A 23221-nucleotide genomic window follows, 5' to 3' on the forward strand; every position below is an offset into this window, starting at 1 on the left:
CCTTGTTGCAGAAGTAACATCAGATACCGAGGGCGTGTAATAAAGTAGAAGGAATATATATTAAAAAAAATATACTCATGGTGTTCCCATAGACAGGCTACTCTGACTGTATGTATGGCCTAAAGGAGGTGTTAGCTTACCACGAGGTTGGTTCCCTATATGAATTTGTTTTTTGGGGTGGGAGTGACCATAACTAGACGTGTTTACATGTCTAGTTATGGTCACTCATTGGCCTGCAATATTTATTAGAGCAGAATGAAGTTCAGCCTACTGGATTGTCCCTCCACAACAGTCCCAGTTTCTCATGTGACCCCTTGGGAAAATGCATAGTCCATCCCTGCACTAGACATAAAGAAAGCAGAATTTCTTATTCATACCATGATTTAATATGTTTAATTTTGAAACATTTTCATATTGATAACAATTCCCGATGATGTACAAAACAGGAAGAGTATGTCCCGCTAAGGGCAAGATACAAAACATATATACACACTTCTCAGGACATAACAACAAGCGTATTTATTCCCATTGACAAATGAAAAAAAAAAACTATAGACAAAACATCTGAAAACTGGATACAAAATTAAATATCCATAGATATTTTTACAAATGTATTCCAGTATTAAAAAAAAAAAAAAAAAAAAAAAAAAAAAGGGAAACAAAAAAATAAAAAAAAAATAAAAACTCACTTGTATCCAACTGTAAAGATTTGCAACCCAAAACAGAAAAAATAAAAATAAAAAAAGGGAGGAAGATTCTGAATGCGAAAACACAATATTCTAAGGCTTTTACACAAATATACAAACATTTCAGTCATCTTTAACATGATCTAATCGCGATTTTATATTTCGTTCCCATAGTTTCTGGGTATCTGTAAATCCATGCTTTCCTTTGTTGAATGAATTTGGCCCTGCTGATGTCGGTGTGTCCCTAAAAAGAGTTTGTCAAATGAACACATGTTAAAGTAGGATAGGAACTGGAGAACATTTCACAAAATCTTATGCTACAAAGCTTTTTTTTTTCTCTCTCTCTCTCTCTCTCTTCTACCTTAATTACATTCAATAAACAGCCTTCCCATATGTAAAAACATATATTTTTTTTTTTTATAATTTAGGAAGGCATTTAGAAATTGCTTATATTCTATTGCTTGGTAGACCGTCCTATTCAGATGTTTAAATACAAGAAAATTCTTGACTGGTCAGTTTTGATGTTTGCCATGTCGATGAGGAAGCCAGTCTTAATAGCGTCTATCTTCTGTAAGCATGATATACAGTACAGGCATACTCCACTTAACCGGTTCCCAATCAGCTCCTGTACTTATATGTTGGCAGAATGGCACAGCTGGGCAAAGTATCATGCCCTTACATGCCTTGGCACAAATGCCGGACTCGACCCTGCCCCCCCCGACATAGGATGCATTAAGGTGAAAAAACACGAGGGTTTACAACCCCTTTAAGCTGTTTTTGACCAAATTATTGCAAGGGAAATCTTTCATTTAATTAATTACTTCCTGCCTGCTCACAGTACATTTACGCCATCCAACCTGTTTCGGGTCAGGGTTAGCATGTGTGTGCTCCCTGCTTATCCACGCTGTCACTGGCTACAGGTCCTGGTCAATCAATCAATTTATGCCTGAGACTTGCTGATCATCTGTAGCCAATAACAGCAGAGCACTGTGTTTACATAGAAGCAGAAAGAAAAAACAGCCAGATCCGTTAGTAAAAGCAGAACATATTACACTTGTTAGGCACACAGTTAACCCCTTGATGTTAACCCCTTTCCAGCTAGTGTCATTAATATAGGGGTATGGTATTATATCTGATCAATGTATTAGTGTCATTATTGTCCCTTCCACTAATGGTCTGTTAGCCCTCGGATTGGCCGCCTCCCTATTACAGTCACCTCCATTTCAAGTATAGCATCCATCAGAGCGGCGTAATTCCATTATATATATATATATATATATATATATATATTTTTTTTTTTATTACATACCCTGGCAGAATTTATGATTTCTTGGCCATTTTTCAGAGAATATGAATGATGAACACAAAAACTTTTCTTTCACTTATGGTTAGTGTTTGGCTGAAGCCATTTATTATCAATCAACTGTGTTTTCTCTTTTTAAATTATAATCACACAGAAACTACCCAAATGACCCTGATCAAAAGTTTACATACCCTGGTGATTTTGGCCTGATAATATGCACACAAGTTGACACAAAGGGGTTTGAATGGCTATTAAAGCTAACCATCCTCACCTGTGATCTGTTTTCTTGTAATTAGTGTGTGCTTATAAAAGGTCAGCGAGTTTCTGGACTCCTGCTAGACCCTTGCATCTTTCACCCAGTGCTGCACTGACGTTTCTGGATTCTGAGTTATGGGGAAACCAAAAGAGTTGTCAAAAGGATCTACGGGAAAAGGTAGTTGAACTGTATAAAACAGAAAAGGGATATAAAAAGATATCCAAGGAATTGAGAATGCCAGTCAGCAGTGTTCAAACTCTAATCGAGAAGTGGAAAATGAGGGGTTCTGCTGAAACCAAACCACGGTTAAGTAGACCAAAATTTCAGCCACAACTGCCAGGAAACTTGTTTGGGATGGAAAGAAAAACCCACAAATAACTTCAGCCATGTGGTGTGGCTGTTTCAAGATGAACAATAAGGAGGCACTTGAAGAAAGATGGGCTGCGTGGTCAAGTCGCCAGAAGAAAGCAATTACTACTCAAATGCCACAAAGTATTCGGCTTACACGCCAAACAGCACAGATACAAGTCTCAAACCTTCTGGCACAAAGCCATTTGGAGTGATGAGACTAAAATTTAGCTTTCTGACCACAACCATAAACGCTACATTTGGAGAGGAGTCAACAAGGCCTATGATGAAAGGTACACCATTCCTACCGTGAAACACGGAGGTGGATCGCTGATGTTTTGGGGGGGGATGTGTGAGCTACAAAGGCACAGGAAATTTGGTCAAAATTGATGGCAAGAAGAATGCAGTATGGCATCAAAAAATACTGGAAGAACATTTGTATTCATCAGTCAGGAAGCTGCACATGGGATGTATTGGACATTTCAGCATGACAATGATCCAAAACACAAGGCCAAGTCCACTGGTTATTGGCTACAGCAAAATAAAGTGAAGGATCTGGAGAGGCCATCTCAGTCTCCTGACCTCAATATCATTGAGCCACTCTGGGGAGATCTCAAAACGTGCAGTTCATGCAAGACAGCCCAAGGATTTACAGGAACTGGAGGCTTTTTGCCAAGAGAAATGGGCAGCTTTACCATCTGAGAAGATAAAGAGCCTCATCCAGAAATACCACAAAAGACTTCAAGCTGTCATTGATGTTAAAGGGAGCAATACACGGTATTAGGAACGGGGGGGGGGGGGGGGGGGTGTAAACCTTTGATCAGGGTCATTTGGGTAGTTTCTGTTGTGATTATGATTTTAAAAAAAGAGTAAACACAGTTAATTGATAATAAATGGCTTCAGCCAAAACACTAAGCATGAGTGAAAAATGTTTTTGTGTAAATTGTGTAAAATCATTTGTGAAAAATGGCCAAGAAATCATAAATTCTGCCAGGGTATGTAAACTTATGAGCACAACTCTGTGCATGTGTATATAATGACCAAAGCCATGTAGCAGCATACATTTTGGTCTACATTTATTAAGAATTTCGATTTTTCTTAATTGGAGATGTAAAAATAAATTTATTTTTTACTTTTATTTTTTTTATAAATGTTAGGGTTTTTTCGTTTATATAATACAAAATTAAAAAAACCCTGTGGTGATCAAATAGCATTACAAAAAAGCTATATATGTGTATATAGTGTTGCATGACCACGCAGTTGCTAAAGAGGAGCGCCCCCCCCAAAAAAAAAAACTGTAAAAGTCAGCAGCTACAAATACTGTAGCTGCTGACTTTTAATATAAGGACACTTACCTGTCCAGGGATCCAGCGATGTCCTCACCAAGCCGATTTGTCAATTGGCTTTGGGTGCAGGCACCGGAAATCCAGTAAGGGAAACAGGAAGTGAGGCATTTCAGCTTCACAGCTGATTTTCTACTGTGCATGCACGAGTACCGCGCCTCGTGAATGGTTCTGTAGTCTTCTAGGACCTAGGGGCCAAACTTCCAGCTAACATCACCATTACTATTACTATGTGAGACGGAAGGGTTAGCTCGGACCTGTCAAAACCAGGTGTCCACTCCCCCCTCCCTACCAAATGTGGGGGGGGGGGGAGTGGTGCAAACAAGTTGAACTCCCTCTTTTGGGCGGAGCTCCGTAGAACAGTGCTGAATAGCAAAAAATGGTCTGTCATTAAGGGGGCCTGTAGTTAAAAAAAAAAATCCACCAGGCAACATATATGAAAAATTCCCAATGCAGTCCAGTTTAGAAGACAATGCTAACAACTTTCAATAAAAATAAAATAAAAATGGTACTGTAAATCATCAGCAGTTAATGTTACCTTCCAATATTTTTCATCCGCATCTTTGCCTCTGGTGGCATCTCTTCAGGTTCACTCTGAAATTCAGAAAAATTTAAAAATAAGGAACAGCACCAGCCCGGGCAAACCTTTCCAAAATTTAGGAGCCAGAAACATAACTTTATAGCCAACAATATTTTAACACACAAATCCAAGAGTCATATAAACATTTTTAGATATCTGGTGTTCTGGAATCACATCAACACCATTTAGCATCTCATAAGGATCAAAACATGTCAATAAAGGGCCCCAGTAGATTATTATATCCAGACAATGCTCCCCTCTATTACACATCATCATTGCAGCACTTCTCTTACCAAGACCAAGCAAGGAAAATATTTTATATTCAAACCAACTCCCTATTTATTAGGACACAATATATATACCTTATTTATTAGGTCAAAGCAGCACTGTTGATTAGATGAAGAGCGTAGATCTCTCTAAGGCCTAATTTATGTACACTTCAAACACTTTCTCTTGTAGTTTTCTACCTTCAAAAGTCACTATTATTGTGATAAATGAGGTAGCACACACAGGAGAACATGTTACGCATTTGCATCACTTTGTAAACCATGTTGCCTGGACTATTTACTTAGAACTGCTCCACTGGAGTTGTATATAAATGCCCTCCATATGTTCATTTGAAGGAGTTATGTTCAGGTCTAAGGCTGGCCATACAGTTTTCTTGATCAACTTTCCTTTAGATTTACCAAAACCATATAATATGGAGGTCACACCTAAGCCATTTCAATTTGTATGCAATCAGACAGGCCCTTGTACTACATAGCTGAAGGTAAATCTAAAGGAAATTGAATAAGAAAATTGTTTAGTGCAGTGCTCGACAAAACCCGGTCGCCAGGTCGCATTGGCGACTAGAATCAGCGACCTTGCGCCTGGGGCAGCATAGCTGGGGGTATCCCGTCTCCGTGGACCCCCCCCCACCCACCGCGCACGATCGCGACGGGCCGCGCCGCAGGCGGCCGGTAATTGAGCCCCCGGCTTTGAGGCCTTCTGTGATCCTATGGTTCCTTCTGGAATCTGGCGCCCTCTTGTGGTGGCCGTTGGAATTACAACCAACAATGCTAATGGGATTGCCTGCCAGTCTTTCTCCATCCCTTTACTTAGAACCCCTAAACAAAACAAAACAAAAAAAAAAAATATATATATATATATTATATTATAATATATATATATATATATATATATATATATATATATATATATATATATATATATATATATATTTTATTATTTATTCTAACACCCTAGAGAGTAAAATGGTGGTCGTTGCAATACTGTCTGTCACACCGTATTTGCACAGCGGACTTACAAGCGTACTTTTTTTGGGGAAAAATTTTTTATTTAATAAAAAAAAAAAAAAGACAACAGTAAAGTTAGCCCAATTTTTTTTTTTTATATTGTGAAAGATAATGTTACGCCGAGTAAATCGATACCCAACATGTCACGCTTCAAAATTGCGCCTGCTCATGGAATGGCGACAAACTTTTACCCTTTAAAATCTCCATAGGTGACGTTTAAAAAATTCTATAGGTTGCACGTTTTGAGTTACAGAGGAGGTCTGGGGCTAGAATTATTGCTCTTACTCTACCGATCGCAGCGATACCTCACATGTGTGGTTTGAACACCGCTTTCATATATGCGTTCGCTTCTGCACGCAAGCTTGGCGAGACAGGGCGCATTTAAAACATTTTTTTTTCTTATTTTAACTTATTTTTATTTTTTTCACTGTTCTTTTAAAAAAAAAAAAAAAATGTGTGTCACTTTTATTCCTATTACAAGGAATGTAAAAATCCCTTGTAATAGAAAAAAGCATGACAGGTCCTCTTATATATGAGATCTGGGGTCAGAGAGACCTCACATCTCATATTTACACTAAAATGCAATTTAAAAATGTCCCTCTAAGAGCTATGGGCAATGACTTGGAGACAGGTGGGGGGGGGGGGGGGGGGGCTGGGAGCTATCTTCCCCTCACTCGTCTCCATGTCAGGCCAGGGACAGGTCCAGATCGCCGTCACGGACCTGGCTCCTAACTTTTTTAGCTGGCTCCTAGATTCCAAGCAAATTTGTCAACCCCTGGTGTAGTGTATGGCCAGCCTTAGACATGCACTAATACTGACAGCATTTTAATGAGTGCTGGATGAAGATTTGTGTAGCAACACCTATGTAAAGGCAACCTAAAGCAAATCCTGAAGAAAGCACTATTAAATAAATGGCAATGAGGGAAAAAAACAAAAAACTTTAGTAATAAAATGAGAAAATATCAGAAAAGATGACAGCATCTATGATCTAAGCCAGGACAGAGGAACTAAGAACCCTTTGCCTGTAGTGTGGGGTATTGCCCACAAGGGAGACGCAAACACACCTTCTTAGTCCCCAGACTCCTAGGAGCATGACTTATACTCAATAGGTAGGCCTTCTTTTCCCAAAACGAATGATAGGATCAAATGGGTATTATATACATGGGTTTGATTTATTGAAGGATCTCACTTAGAAAAGAGAAAGTGGTTTCTGAAAAGTGTACAGTATCTTCATGAATAAGGTAAACCTGTGTTTAACCACTTCCCACCCGGCCAATGCACATATACGGCCGGGTGGGAGCCGTCTACTCCTGATAGGACATTCAGGAACGTCCATCAGGAGGAGCGGATCGCTCGCGCGCGTGCCCGCGCAGCGGCGCGATCCCGATGCACCCGTGTCACCGGGACACGGCGCATCTCAGATCGGCAGGAGGGCTCTGTGATTGGCCCTCCTGATCACATGACGGCCGTGTCCAATCACGGCCGTCATGTGATGTAAACAAACAGCCGGTTGCTAGGCAATCGACTCCTCCTCTCCTCACACAGAAGTCATCGCTGAGGAGAGGAGAGCAGATTGCTGCAGCCGGCTGATGATCAGTGAGTATGAGCTGTTTTTTACAGCTTTTTACTCACTGATCTTCAGTCTAGTGTAAACACACAACACACCACACAGTGTAAACACAGTCCCCACATATGTCCCCATAAACACACATGTCCCCAAAACATACATGTCCCCAAAAAATAAAAACACATGTCCCTAATAATAAAAACATGTCCCCCACATATGTCCCACTGATTATGTGCACACATATGTACGTAATCACCTGCACACATATGTACATGATCATTTGCGTACATATGTCCGTGATCACACAAACCAATTATTATACACTTAACGGAATTTTTTTTACCAAAAACATGTAGCAGAATACATTTTGGCTTAAATTTATGACAAAATTTGATTTTATTGGATTTCTTTTAAAATAGAAAAAAGAAAATATTGTTTTTTTTCCAAATTTCCGCTTTTTTGCGCCTATATCGCAAAAAATAAAAAACGGAGTCGTGAATAAATACCACCAAAATAAATCTCTATTTGTGCGAACAAAATTATAAAAATTTCATTTGGGTACAGTGTAGCATGACCGCGCAATTGTCACTGAAAGCGCGAGAGCGATGAAAGCTGAAAATTGGGCTGGGAAGGAAGGGGGCGAAAGTGCCCTGTATTGTAGTGGTTAAATTTGAATATACAATCATGTACGACGGAATATTAAATTTTTCTGGCATGTGAAAGGTTGCGAACTGGAAGTGAAAAGCACTTCATCTAATTTACTACGTAAACCTCCACTTTGCTAAGTGAACAGTAACTATTCCTTTAATTAATCACCCCCATACTGTTTTACTCTGTGTTCATTAGATATCAAAAGTAAAATGTCAGATGGATTTACTTACATCATCTTCATTAAATACTGCTGCTACAGAGATCTTTTTTGGAACAGCGGCAGGAGTTACTTCCTTGGGTTTCTAAATTAATGAAAGAAATGTATATTTCTATATTAAAAAAGAAAAAAAATGAAATACATGTATTCTATATCAAGCAGACTTTTCCAAAAATGTATGTAAATAACCCTCCCTAAAAAATAAAATAAATAAAATATAGGTAAATGCCTTTGTACATGGCAGGCCATTATGTCAATGCCACACCCACTTGCCCTTTCATCTTCCCATCCCTATGTCACTTAATGGGATACTTATAATACCTCTTTTATTGCAGTGAACAGTCATTGGATTTTATGGACAACTGACAGGGTCACTTTAAAGGAAAAGTTCACTTCTTTAAAAAATAAATGCACATCTTTTTGCAGGTAAAAAATATTTTGCATTCATTATTTTTTTTATTGGGAGCCTTGAAAGCATGGCACCACCATTGGCAGATCGTGGGTACAACGCAGGGCTCTTGCAGACCCTGGGTATAAGCTGCCTGGTTGTACATTGTAAGGCCAAGCAGTTACAAACAGGAAGCATTAATGAACTACCAGAGCACTCAACAGCACCATGGTAGTTCATTAAGAACTACAAGTCAACACCCACAAAGGCTGCCAGACCTTGTAGTGTTCCACTCACAAAGCACTATGAATGAATGACATGGGCAGGGCCCTGCAAAGCCATATGCTTTGCAAATTGTGACAGATAGTGGGGGTGGGGGGCTCCCTGTCACACCTGGGAGTACTTATCCTTTAAAAGCTCAATAAAAAGTTCTCCTTTGCAGTGGGGCTGCTCGAACAATTCAAGAATTAACTGCTCATTTATGTCTAGGGGACTTGATAAAGAACTTTTACATGCCCGTTCCTCTGCGCTGCTAGATCTGTCTGCAGCCACTTTCCACCCATGCTTTGGCAATCTAAGGTCCTCTAATGTCCCCCCATGCTTTGGCAATCTAATGTCATCACAACAGATGCAGAGTCCATAGTCTTGCATTGGACATGACCACACATAGGGATAATCCACTGCTGAAGCACAGCAGAGTGCAGTTTTGTGGCAAAGTGCAGATTCAGGGAAGCTTAAGTGTTTTTCCTGTCCCTTAGACTAAACAAGTAGTTAAAGTGGTTGTAAACACACTTTTTGGACTTCTACCTATAGGCAAGCCTAGAATAAGGCTTACCTATAGATAGTGGAAAGATCTCCTAAACGTGCGCCCCTTAGGAGCTATTTCACGTGATGTCACGTGGCTCCGGCGAATCACAAAGCCAGAGTCCACGGCCTGGAAGGAAGAGGGGCCAGAGGATGGACGCTGCCTACACAGGGTGCATGATGCATACTAGCCCATTATGTTTTTCATTTGCAGGCAGCAAGCAAGAGAGGAAGTAAAACCCATCAGGGTTTATTTGCTCTTTAACCCTTGCAGTACAGGCACAGCCCCACTGCAAGAGCAGACTTTTTAGTTTTCAAGAGTTAAGCATTAATGTGTACCTGCACTGGAATATATTATCACTCATGACAGACAGCAGAAGGCAAACTTATTTTAGCAAGTCAAGATTTGCATAACAGATCTTTCTATATTTAGGGGCTCCAATGCAGTGTTAATTTTGTTGACGAAAATATTTCTGTTGACGAAATTCACGCTGATACTGGAGATTTTAGTTGACTAAAACATTTTAGATTACTATAATAAGACTTAAACTAAAATGACATTTTAGTCAAAAGACTATGACTGAAACTAAATCGAAATTTGACCTCAAAATTAACACTGCACTGCTGGCCTTTATCTAAATTGGCAACACAATTCCATCCCCAGCCTGTAATAGCACATATTAAACATATATTGCACTACTACATAAGAATAAGTAGGGGGCATTTACTAAGCTGCTGAAAGAAAAAAAAAAAATTAAGAAAAAGGCTTTTTTTTTTTTTTTCCCCCCCTTAATATTTAAGGTTGGTAATACATTCAGGTAATACGTGCAATGGCATTACAGCCAATAGAGTTTACAGTTTTTTTGGGTTTTCTTTATATTTTAAAGTTGCGCTTCTGTTTGTCAAAAATAAATATTGTTTGTTTGTTTATGAAACTTGGTTTTATTTATAAAGACATTATATCACAGCTAAATCTGTGTCTGTAGTGCATGTTACAACCTTAAAGTGGTTGTAAACCCTTACAACACACTTTGACCTACAGGTAAACCTAGATTAAGGCTTACCTGTAGGTCCAAGAAATATCTCCCAAACCTATACGGTTTAGGAGATATTTGCCCGAAGACGGGCACCGCTGTCTACGGCGCATGCGCCGTAGACACCAGCGCGCACTGAGCGCGGCATCATCAACGACAAAGATGCCGTGTGTCGGCTCCCGTGCGCATGCGTGGGAGTGACGTCATCGCGGCTTCGGCGAATGACAGCGGCAGACCAACGAGACCCACCGAGAAGATGGATGCGCCTGACTACAGGGGACAGCGGTGACATCGCTGGCTCCTGTGTCAGGTAAGTCACACATAATGGACTACTATGCGATGCATAGTAGTCCATTATGCTTTACCTTTGCAGGGAATCAAAGAGGAAGTAAACTCATCAGGGTTTACTTCCTCTTGAATACTATAAAGAATAACATAAGTTTGGCCATTCTAGAGAAATGCTTAATTTTAGTCGACTAAATGCTTCCACTATACAGCAAATGAAGATTTTGTTAATAACTACCTATTTACATGCATGTTATTCTTGTGAGTAAAACTGCAAGGTATTCGGTACAAAGACACTGGGGTTGATTTACTAAAACTCTGGAGTGAAATATCTGGTGCAGCTCTGCATAGAAACAATCAGCTTCCAGGATTTTTTTTTTTTTTGAACAAGGCAAAGATAAAAGCTGATGCACCAGATTTTGCACTCTCAAGTTTTAGTAAATCAACCCCCATAGTATCAATGCAGTAAATGAAACATTGTTAGTGGGTTAGATACCCTGTTTCCCCGAAAATAAGACCTAGCATGATTGTCGGTGATGGCTGCAATATAAGCCCTACCCCCCAAATAAGCCCTAGTTAAAGTCCTTGTAGGTCTTATTTTCAGGGAAACAGGGTAGGGCTGATTTGGGGGGTAGGGCTTATATTGCAGCCATCACTGACAATCACGCTAGATCTTATTTTTGGGGAAACAAGGTATAAGCCTTGTAAATGTACCTTTCCCTATTGTACATTTAATCTAATATACCATTTTATTTTTCTGTCATTCTTTTTGTTTGACACATGTAAACTGGAAATCTCCAAAAAAAAAAATTATTTTTTTATTTTTTTATATCAAAAAGAAAATTAAATTTTAGTCAAAAGACTATTACTAAAACAAAATCGTAATCGGACATGAAAATTAACACTGCTCCCACAGTATTCTAGAATATATCTAAAGGCACGTGTTATTCGATTACCTACATAATGCTGTGAGGCGCATTTAAGCGCACAACTGGTGTTGCAGTTTGTGCTCTCACCGACAGATCCCAGTCATGGTTATTAGGGATCTTGATCATGTGATCACGGTGACAGCCAGTCACAGTAACACAAGATGCCCCTTGTGTATAGAAATTGTCAAAGGGCTGGCTCCTGTTGGTAATAGGTAGTTTTTGGGGGGGGTTTTTGGCCACTGTTAGCTAAAAAACACAAAACACAAAACATTATTAGTGATTATTAGGAAGGGTTCTTTTTAATTTAGTGACACTTTAACAGTTAATGAAAATATATAATTGTGTATGTGTATAATTTATATATATATATATATATATATATATATATATATATATATAAATCAGCAGAACGGTTGAAGGGAAAGGTGTATTTATTTTTAGCCAGCTTGCTTTAACATATTTTATAGATTAAATCTTATCTGTCTGATCTGCAGATGAGGGAAGCAGAGTAGATACAAAGGTAACAACCTTACTTTGAATCTCTCTGATAAACATTGTGTCAGATGGCCTTGTTGACAGCAGCTGTTAGATTAGAGCCACTGTTTGTACAATGCAACACCTGGCATTGGGTGTGTGTAGCATGCCCAGTTTCCTAAACTAGTCAATTGGTCTGTTTTGTGACTGGTTCTCTGGCAATTATCCTGTCAGGGCTGATCAACAAGGCAAGGTCAAAATCAAACAAGGACTCTCCAAGTCAATTGCATGTTGGAGCTCTGCTTTGTGATTTTTATTCAGTTTAATGGCTTGGGATGGTCATATTGTACAATTATGGCTAGATTATGACACATATGGTAAATAAAGGTTTACAATTACAAAGTAAGGGCTGAGAGACTTCAGACTATGCTTCCTGGATTATATGTTGTTTTTTTTTTTTTTTTTGTAGTGGGTTATTGCATTGCGAGCCTTTTGCATTTCTAATACATTTTCTGCATTGCAATTAACATTTAAAACTAGCACTGATGTACTTAAATAGAACAATAGTTAACAATGCCAACATTAGACACATTTCCAACAGCAGTCTGTTTATGACATAATAACACTATAGATTGTGATGGAGCAATGTTTCATATCCTACGTACAGCAACACCAAGCTTGATTGATATGGATGGCGACTTTTTTCCAATCTGACCCCCTACGGCAAATCCAACCTTGGAGACTTTAGGTGGACAGGGTTGCGTGCTGGACTCATCAGAAGATGTATCTGCGGACCTTTTTTCTGCACTTCGGCTCGAGCTTTCCCCTCCATTGCTGGAAGAAACAGTCTTAGTTTTCACTTCATTTTCTGCCTCTTCTTCTGGTCCTGGTGAAGTTGAAACAACTTACCAAGATGAGCATTTGGTTACTGGGCTGAATGATGGGAACAGCAACCACAAAAGATACCAAAATGCACCTTAGTATTTGTGTAGGCAAGAAACCCACACCAACATATTTACAGGGTTAAGAGAAAAAAAAACTTAAGGAAAAAAAAAAAAAAAAAGACAGTATATAAAAATGAAATTCTAACTGCAATCTAATAATACGGCATCTATAAAAGTATAATTATATACCTACAGGCTGGCTCATTCACTCCATGGTTTTCCAGATGGGTGTAGTTGTGAATACATACATTCAAACAGAAACCTGCAACTCATGCATCTCAATACAGAGGATATAGGAGGGTGCTGGGGTGAGCTGTGGGCCCTCTTCCAGATTTTAGTTGTGCCACCCCCCGCCCCCCCCTCTCGGGCTCAGAGTGCAATAATCCATGAGCTGGTCTGATGAGAACAATTAATGTAAGGGGGCACTCTGATGGAAACATTACATGTAAGGTAAACTCTAAGGCTGGATTCACACCTATGCATTTTGCAGATTTGCACAGGTGTGAATCCAGCCTAAGGGAAGAGTTGATGCAAGGGGACACTCTGATGGGGACACATGATATAAGTGGATACTTTGATGGGAACCATGGTGTAAAAGGAGACTGATGATGACCCTGCAATAAGATGGGACTCTGGTAGTGACATATAGGGGGCACAGGTTATTTTTATTTGTTCTAGTCGAATGAAGCGCAATACATACTAGTGCTCCCTGTTCACTCCTACATTACCTCTGCAATGCCAGTCAGACATTACTTTAGGGTGGTGACTGGTGGTACAGATGTGCCCAGTGAACAAATGAATACTAGTTCCCTGCATCTGTGACAAACTGTCAATGACTCACACACAGGGTTAATATGCCCCCCTGACGTTTCTTTATTGCACCCCCAGATCAGATGAGCAGGACTGGACTTAGCCTAATAGGACCTGCTGCTCCTAAAGAAGCGCAAAGAAGGTCCAATGCAGCCTCACAATCATCATCCACACTGTACCACTGACATAACAGGAATCCAACCTGTATTTTTAAACCTAAAAGTAGAACTAAAGGCAAAATGTTTTATTCAGATTTGTATGGATCGGTGAGGGGATATATACAGTACACTCAGGTTTTGCTGTCTATGTCCCCAGTATGGAGATTGGCTCACTAATTATCCTGATTACTGGGAATAAAAGTGAGGGAAAATCCCAAATTTTGCAGCTGCCACCAAAACAGAAATAGAGGGGAAGTGTTTCTAACAGGTCACATCTTTTCATGATAATGCAAAAATGCATGGTTGAATAACATTCAAGGCGTTGTAAAGACAGAAGGTTTCTTATCTTAATGCACCTTCTGTGTGTAGCAGCCCCCCAGCACCCCTTTTATTACCTACCTGAGCTCCTTCTCTCTCCAGCAATGTCCAGGATCTCCCCCAGCCATCCAGGACACTCCTCCTGATTGGCTGAGACAGAGCAGCATTGGCTCCCACGGCTGTCAGGCAGCCAATCAGGGTAGTGCTCCGTGTCTGAATGGATACACGGAGCTCTGACTCGCCTTGGGTGCCCCCTGTAGCAAGCTGCTGGCTGAGGGGCACTCAAAGGAGGGAGGGGCTAGGAGCAGCAAAGAGGGGCCCGAAAAGAGGGGGATCCGGGCTGCTCTGTGCAAAACCAAGTGCACAGAGGCGGCAAGTATAACATGTTTGTTATGATTTGCACCACAGCTTGCAGACTCTCTAACTTTAACAAAGATCAAATAATATCCACTAATTTGGGTTATTTTTACCAAAAGATATGTAGCAGTATAAATTGTGGCCAAAATTTATGAAGAAAAATTTATAATTTGCAGAATTTTATCACAGAAACAAAGAAAAAATTGTTTTTTTTCAAAATTGTCACTTTTTTTATTTTTTTGTTTATAGCGCAAAAAATAAAAACCGCAGATGTGATCAAATAGCACCAAAAGAAAGCTCTATTTGTGGGAAAAAAAGGACATCAATTTTGTTTGGGAGCCACGCCGCACGACTGTCAGTTAAACCGGCACAGTGCGGAATCTCAAAAAGTGCTCTGGTCAGGAAGGGCGTAAAATCTTCTGGAGCTGAAGCGGTTAACCACCTCCAAACCAGGTCTTTTCTGGCACTTTTTGTTTACATGTATCAATTTTTTTTTTTTTGCTAGAAAATTTGTTAGAACCCCCAAACATTATATATTTTTTTAAAAGTAGAGGCCCAAGAGAATAAAATGGTGGGTGTTGCATTTTTTTATGTCACATGTTATTTGCACAGTGGATTTTCAAATGTGTTTTTTTTGGGGGGGGGGGGATACACTTTTTTAAAATTCTAATGCAATAAAACAATACATAACCTAATTTTTTGGAAAATATAAAAGATGATGGTACAATGTTACAAATATGTCACGCTTTAAAACTGCACATACCCGTACAATGGCGAAAAAACATCATACATTTTACTATCCATAAGAGATGTTTAAAAGCCTTTTCAGGTTACCACTTTAGATTTATAGGGGAGGCTTAGTGCTAGAATTACTGCCCATGATTGGACGTTCGCGGCTCATGTGTGGGACGATTGCTGTTTGTGTTCTTGCGGGACTGATATGCGCGTTCACCACTATGTACGAGCATTTTAATTTTTCTCTTTTTTTTTATTGTGTGCGTTTCATTGTTTAATTTTTTGCCATCACAGGGAATGTAACACAGAAATAGGCATGGGACAGGTACTCTATGCATAGATCTGGGGACGGGAGAGCCCAAAAAGCTGTGGAAAGCAGCGGCGTGAGGCAGGATGGTTCTAGTAAGCCACTCCAATTGCTATTACAAGAGAGCCGGCTCTAAAAATAAATAAAAATAAAAAGTACCAGGGTGATGCCTGCAGCTACAGGCATCAATTTGGTATAACCACCCAAAGTCTGGAAGTGGTTAATCAGCTGATACACTAGCAGTACACTGAGGAAATTGGCAGGGTCTGCATCCCTTTAAAAGTGGTAGGAGCCCAACGCCATGCAAAAAGTTTTCCCATGCAGGGGAGTTGTGCCCACACTGCACAGATCAACTGCTGTTTTTTTTCTAGGGGATTGGAGAAAACATACTCACCCGATCCTCTGTTCCACCTGCAAACTGTGCTCCCCCACAATCCATTGGTGGGCTGTTCCTGACGTCTTCGCATCCAGAGCAGGTCTATGGGCATGATGACATCAGGAACAGGCCACCACACAAGACCGCTGGACAGCAGGGGGACAGGAGCCTCAGGCACCGGTCTTGGTGAGAGGCTTAAGTGTATCTCCTTTCTCCAATCCCAGAGACAAAAATGAGCAGCTGACCTGTGCAGTGTGGGTACAGCCCCACTGCATTGGAATTTATTTATTTTTTGCCCGGTGTTCAGCTTTAAAGTGTTACTAAACTCACAACAGTAAAATCAGTCTGTATATGCAGCAGAGCATACCTAATATTCTCACTGTGACACCTAAGGGGTTAATCCTCCACATTGTGTAATAAGGTTGTATAATCCTGTCTTCTCTGATCCTCCCTTTTTCCACAGTCCCCAATCCATCTCCTCATAGAAGAGAGCATCTAACATCACTCTGCACATGCTGAGTTTGGTGTGCATTGCTAGAGAGTCTTTTTCTTTTTTCTCAAATCTGATGACTTTACTAAAGTCACAAAAATTCTCTTAGGACAGAATGAAAATTTGGAAGTGATGTCATGTGTTGTAATGCATTTTCGAATGACAGCTGTACTGATTAACCACTTCAGCCCCAGAAGATTTGACCCCCTTCCTGATGAGAGCATTTTTTGCGATTCGGCGATGCGCCGCTTTAGATGACAACTGCGCGGTCATGCAACGTTGTACCCAAACAAAATTTACGTCTTTTTTATCCCCACAAATAGAGCTTTCTTTTGTCGGTATTTGATCACCTCTGCCGTTTTTATTTTTTGCGCTATAAACAAAAAAGACCGTCAATTTTGAAAAGAGCACTATTTTTTACTATAATAAATATCCCCCAAAAAATAATTTCTTCCACAGTTTAGGCCGAAATTATATATATATATATATATATATATATATATATATATATATATATTTTTTAAATAACAATTAAAAAATTAACAATAAGTGTATATTGATTGGTTTGTGCAAAAGTTATAGCGTCTACAAAATAGGGGATAGATTTATGTCATTTTTATTATTATTATTATTATTATTTTTTACTAGTAATGGCGGCGATCTGTGATTTTTATTGGGACTGTGACATTATATCGGACACCTTTTTGGGGCCACTGATTACTGTGTAAATGTTACTGGCAGGGAAGGGGTTAAACACTAGGGGGCGATCAAGGGGTTAAGTGTGTCCTAGGGAGGGGGGATTATCTCACTACAAAATGACAGGGAGCAGTAGATCTCTGTCATGTTGCTAGGCAGAACAGGGAAATGCCTTGTTTACATAGGCATCTCCCCGTCCTGCCACGCCTCACCGCAACTGCGGGCCGCCAGCGAACATCAAGTTTGCGGGGCCTGCAGGCATGCGCCAAATTCAAAAGGGATGTACGAACAAGCCCATTTGCCTGCCTGCGCCATTCTGCCAACGTACATCTGTGTGCGGAGGTCAGTAAGTGGTTAAATGAAAATCGTAAGATCTGGCATCGTATGAAAAATATTTTCGTGCTTGTCCGATCAAATAATATCGGATGAACTGTGCTGATCGGCTCTTGAAAAGCTCTGTACTACCGATCTGATCTTATGATCGTGTCAAAAGCAGTATTTTTCGTACGATTTTCTGATCGTGTGTCCCGGGCAGGGGAGGAGAATGAAAACGCCTCCTACAAGCTTTAACCAGACATTGATAGAAGTCACAAGACTGCTATATAATGCTGATGAGAAAAGGTATTTATCTGCGGGAGACCAGATATAGTGAATGCATGGTCCTGGGTTTAGTGACACTTTAACCACTTCCAGCCCGCCCACATGTGACATCTTTGACTTTGAGTGGGTATATCTGAATGATGCCTGCAGCTACAGGCATCATTCAGATATTGTCTTTTTTAGCCGGTGATTCCCTACACCATATGAATGATCATAGCGGTTGTTCTGCCGCTTCATCATTCTTATGGACGGCGAGAGGGGATGTCTTCCCCCTGGTGCTTCTACCGACTCACCGCTCCCATCAGTGAGTCGGAGAATGGACCCACCAGCCCCGGATGTTTACCAAAGAGATTTCCGGCGGACCAGATGGTCGCCGGAGTCTCTATGATCGTTCGGAGGCCGGGTGCAATGTTATGACGTCATGCCCGGCCTCTGCATTCAAACAGCCAGGAACCCGAGATCGTTTTTTTATTTCAGGCTTCCCAGCCTAGAGGTGAGATGTGGGGTCTTATTGACCCTATATCTCACCGTAAAGAGAACCTGTCATGCCATATTCCTATTACAAGGGATGTTTACAAAGTGATTAAAAAAAAAAGGGTCAAACTGAAAAAAGAAAAGTAAAATTAACAAAAAATAAATGTAAAGCGCCCATGTGCTCGCACACAGGAGCGAACGCATATGCAAGTCCCACCCACATATGAAGACAGTGTTCAAACCATAAATGTCAGGTATTTCCGTGAACGTTAGAGCGAGAGCAATAATTCTAGCCCCAGACCTCCTCTGTAACTCAAAACATGTAATCAGTAAAGAATTTTAACGCGTTGCCTATGGGGATTTTTAACCACTTTAAGACAGAGCCTCTTTTTAGATGTGGTGTTTACAAGTAATTGACTTAGAACCCCCAAACATTATATATTTTTTTTCTAACATCCTAGAGAATAAAATGGTCGTTGCAATTTTTTCTGTCACATCGTATTTTCGCAGCGGTCTTACAAGCTCACTTTTTCTCTCTTTCCTTTTTTTTTTTTATATACACTTTTTTTGTATTAAAAAAGAAAACAGTAAAGTTAGCCCAATTTTTTTTTTTTATATTGTGAAAGATAGTGTTATGCTGAGTAAACTGATACTCAACATGTCACGCTTCACAATTGCACCCACTCGTGGAATGGCGACAAACTTTTACCCTTAAAAATCTCCATAGGCAACATTTAAAAAATTCTACAGGTTGCATGTTTTGCGCTACAGAGGAAGTCTAGGACTGGAATTATTGCTCTCGCTCTACCGATTGCGGTGATACCACACAGGTGTGGTTTGAACACTGTTTTCATATGCGGACGCTACTCACGTATGCGTTAGCTTCTGCACGCGAGCTTGGCGGGACAGGGTGCGTTTACATTTTTTTTTTTTTCATATTTAGTTTACCTTTTATTTTTACAGTTTAAAAAAAAAAAAAAAAAATTGTGTCACTTTTATTCCTATTACAAGGAATGTAAACAATTCCTTGTAATAGAAAAAAAGCATGACAGGATCTCCTAAAATGACCTCAGACCTCATATTTGGACTTAAATGCAAAAAAAAAAAAAAAGTATCATTTTGATAAGAGGTCGACCGATATTTGCAGTTTTTTAATCAATCGGCTGATAAAAAGGCCGATTTAGAACTGCAGCGCGACTTGCAAATTACTTCTGTAATAGAAGTCAGTGCAGGTTGCCTGAGAGCCGGTTCACACAGGGGCGACTCGTCAGGCGACTTTTCTAATCGGAGCTGCTCAAGTCACTCAGACTTAGAAAAATGTTCCTGTACGACTTTTGGGGCGACTTGCATTGACTTCTATACAGAAGTCGTTTTGCAAGTTGCCGCAGTGGTCACGTCCCGCCTGCCTCAGTGTGAACCGGACCTGAGTCTTCATAGAAGTGACTTTCCTCCTCTCTGGGCAGTCTGCCAAGAAAAGAGTAAAGAGATACAATGTTTACACTTGAATGAATGAACTCAACTCAGTGTGTAGAGTTCTCAGTTTAACCATTTAAAGCGGTTGTATACCCGCTGATGAGTTTTATATTTTTTTCCTACCTGCAAAGGAAAAGGCACCGCATACTAGCTCATTATGAAATACTTACCTTAGAACGAAGCCCCGACATTTGGTCCGATCTACGCCGAGGGAGCTGACATGTTCCCTCTGCGTTTCTTCCGGGTATCACGGCTCCGGCGCTTTGAGTGGCCGGAGTCGCAATATCGTCACACCCGCGCATGCGCGCGGGAGATTTCTTCCCAGCAGGGTCCGTCGTCTGCCGGACTTTCAGCCGGGAATCCCCTGTGCGCATGCGCCGCTGCAATCAGTGGCGCATTGCGGTTTAGGAGATATTTTTTTTACCTACAGGTGAGCATTATTATAGGCTTTCCTGTAGGTAAAAGTCCCAAAAAGGACTATACAACCACTTTAAAGACTAAATCTTTTCCGACACTTGTTGCTTACAAGTAAAAATCCTGTATTTTCTGCCAGAAAATCACTTAGACCCCCCAAAAATTATATATATATTTTTAGCAGAGATCCTAGGGAATAAAATAGCGGTTGTTGCAATATTTTATGTCACACGGCATTTGCGCAGAGGTCTTTCAAATGCTATTTTTTGGGGGAAAAAATACACTAATGATTTAAAAAAAATAAAAACAGTAAAGTTAGCCCATTTTTTTTTGTCCAAAAGTTTTGACTACCTGTTATTATTTAACATATAGTTTTTTTTTTTGTTTTTTTTAATCTAAATCATACATACAAGTAAACTGATTGGAGGTTTGTTTTGTTTAATAAATGTTTAAATGTAAGAACTTTTCTGTATCACTTATGAAGGCTGCTTTCACACTGGAGCGGGCAGGCGTTGATGGTAAAATGCTGCTAGTTTTAGCGGCTCTTTACCATCATTTTAGCGGTGCTATTCGGCTGCTAGTGGGACGCATATAACCCAGCTAGCGGCCGAGGAAGAGGTTAAATGTGCCCATGAAGCACTGCTGCCAAATCGCATTGCATGCGCTTCGGCAGTGGTGCCCATTTATATCAATGGGCAGGAGTGGTGGAGGAGCGGTATACACCACTCCAAACGTGCTGCTTTCAGGACTTTTTTTTTTTAACATCCTGCCAGCGCATCGCCTCAGTGTGAAAGCACTCTGTCTTTCACACAGACTGCAGGGGAGCCATGTTGCAGGCACTTTACAGGCGCTATTTTTAGCCCTAAAGCGCCTGAAAAATGCCCCAGTGTCAAAGGTGTCTGTTAGATTTTATGAGATGAAGGGGGATAAAAAAAAAAAAAAAAGGAAAATAAAATTAAAAATCGGCATCATATATCGGCCGCCATGATTTCTAAATATCGGCATCAGCCAGAGAAAAACCCATATTGGTCGACCTCTAATTTTGATTAAAAGACAACAACAGAAAAATGTGCCTTTAAGATGTATGGGCGGAAGTGACGTTTTGACGTTGATTCTGCCCTGCTATGGTATGGAGACGGATGGAAGCCATCTTCCCCTCACTCATCTCCATACCTACCAAGGAGACAGATGCGATCGCCTCTGCCGACAGCTCCAGTAAGCGGCAGAGAGCACCGGATCATGGCGGGAGGGGGCCCCCTCTCCCGCCATCGTTAAAAGTGATCTTGCGGCGAATCCGCCGCAGAGACCACTTTTATCTTGTAACCAACCGCTGGCCGAACACAAGGATACCGGGGTTATGGCAGCTAGCTATCCGACGATATCCGTCCCAAAAGTAGGGATGTACATCGCCGTGCGGTGGTCGGCAAGTGGTTAAGTCCTGAAGTTTGGCACTATTCCACGAACGTGTGCAATTTTGAAGTGTGACATGTCAGGTATCTATTTACTTGGTGTAACTTCATCTTTCACATGATGCATAAATTGGGCTAACCTATCTGTTCTTTGTTATTTTTAAAAGCATGAAACTGTTCTTTCCGAAAAAACAAAAACAAAAAGCGTTCGAAAAATTGCTGCGCAAGATAAATTGTTGCAATGACCACCATTCTATTCTCTAGGGTCTCTGCTAAAAAAAACAAAAAAAAAAAAAACACATAAAATGTTTGGGGGTTCTATGTCATTTTCTAGCAAAAAAATAAAAATAAAAAATGTAATGATTTTTTTACATTCAGGAGAGAAATGCCAGAACTGGCCTGGGTGGCAAGTGGTTAACCCTTTTGGTAATTTCTCACCAAAACTAAAAATTTTGTTCCCAAAATCTGGATTTGTAGCTTAGTATAGACTTCTGGGAAGAAAAAGATAAATATTATTAATCAGTGAGCCAATCACATCACACAAGCAGGAAATTACATATGGGGGGGGGGGGGGGGGTCAGTGTACAGAACGCCGCCATATTGCATTTTACAAAAATGACAGTGGCTGCAGATTGGAGAGGTAATTTATAACAATAGGGCTTGTATAACAATTGTATATGCTAGTTTTTTGTTTTCCCTTTAACTGAACAAGCTAGAAGGGGATTGGTTGCCATGCACAGCTGCTCCAGTCTTAGTAAATACCCCTCCCTGAGCTCTTGCATTACAATGAGGCAATGTTAGGATTACAATGTTAGGCTTCCAATGCTAGGAAGGCAATGTTAGGCTTCCAATGGTATTTTAGAAATGATGACACGTGGCATACACTGAATACATTGTATCAGTAAGATAGGTAGAGGAAGACGTCTGCTCATCCCCCTGGCCTCACCAATACAATGATCTCCATACACCGAGAGGCAGCAGCTAGAAGTACCGCTCCACCTATAATGAGCAGCATTTGCATTGGACAAAACACTGCAGCTGCAACCATTATTATTCCTATACAACACAGAGCAATTGTCCAGTCACGCCCCATTCAGCACGACACCCATCGAGCTCCGTCCGTGTGCACATTACTAACGAGCCCAGCAGGCTCTGTATATCAAATCACACACGATTCATATCACCTCCATGGTTTCCCTTCTTATCCGCCATCTTCTGGGCAGCCATGACGTAACTGCTCCCAAACGTCCAGCCCCCCGCCCTCCCAAGTACCATAGAGAAACGTCCCTCTAGTACAGACGTTCCACCGCCAGTACTCACAACCTATTCACGCTCTATTGTCAGATCGGAGAGCTTCCGGCTTTGATAAAACTTTATTGAACAAGAGGTCAACTAGGCAGTATAGGGATTTAGGAAGTGTGACATAATAGCTACGCACAGTTCTGTATAAAGTGGTTATGCGCATGTTTATTAGAGCTAGGACTAAGGCTATGATAAATT

The 23221-nt window shown here is 40.5% G+C and overlaps 1 protein-coding gene across 3 annotated transcripts; it reads right to left on the minus strand.

Annotated features, from left to right (window-relative positions):
* Nucleotides 1-363: 363 nt before the first annotated feature.
* On the minus strand, nt 364-23068 carry PCNP (PEST proteolytic signal containing nuclear protein). Of its 3 annotated transcripts, none has more exons than XM_077482478.1 (5): nt 22906-23068; nt 12826-13046; nt 8260-8331; nt 4475-4530; nt 364-930 (listed from the first exon to the last, which is right to left on the minus strand). In XM_077482478.1, exons 1-5 carry the CDS (start codon nt 22994-22996, stop codon nt 810-812), a joined length of 561 nt encoding a protein of 186 aa, XP_077338604.1. In that variant the 5' UTR covers nt 22997-23068; the 3' UTR covers nt 364-809. The 3 variants fall into 3 exon arrangements, with proteins under 3 accessions (XP_077338604.1, XP_077338603.1, XP_077338605.1); XM_077482477.1 differs by having other exon boundaries at nt 22894-22983; XM_077482479.1 differs by lacking the exon at nt 12826-13046 and having other exon boundaries at nt 22906-22970.
* Nucleotides 23069-23221: the final 153 nt, after the last annotated feature.

Source organism: Lithobates pipiens, unplaced genomic scaffold (genome assembly GCF_037356315.1).
Source record: "Lithobates pipiens isolate NorthernLeopardFrog02 unplaced genomic scaffold, aLitPip1_a1.2 Scaffold_16, whole genome shotgun sequence".
Lineage (NCBI taxonomy): Eukaryota > Metazoa > Chordata > Amphibia > Anura > Ranidae > Lithobates > Lithobates pipiens.

Excerpts from the sequence above, each read along its gene's own strand:
- PCNP (XM_077482478.1), bottom strand. The coding sequence starts at position 22,996 with ATGGTACTTGGGAGGGCGGGGGGCTGGACGTTTGGGAGCAGTTACGTC. Across the intron at positions 13,047-22,905 it reads TAAGAAGGGAAACCATGGAG|GACCAGAAGAAGAGGCAGAA; the intron begins GTGATATGAATC and ends CAACTTCACCAG. Across the intron at positions 931-4,474 it reads CGGATGAAAAATATTGGAAG|GGACACACCGACATCAGCAG; the intron begins GTAACATTAACT and ends AACTCTTTTTAG.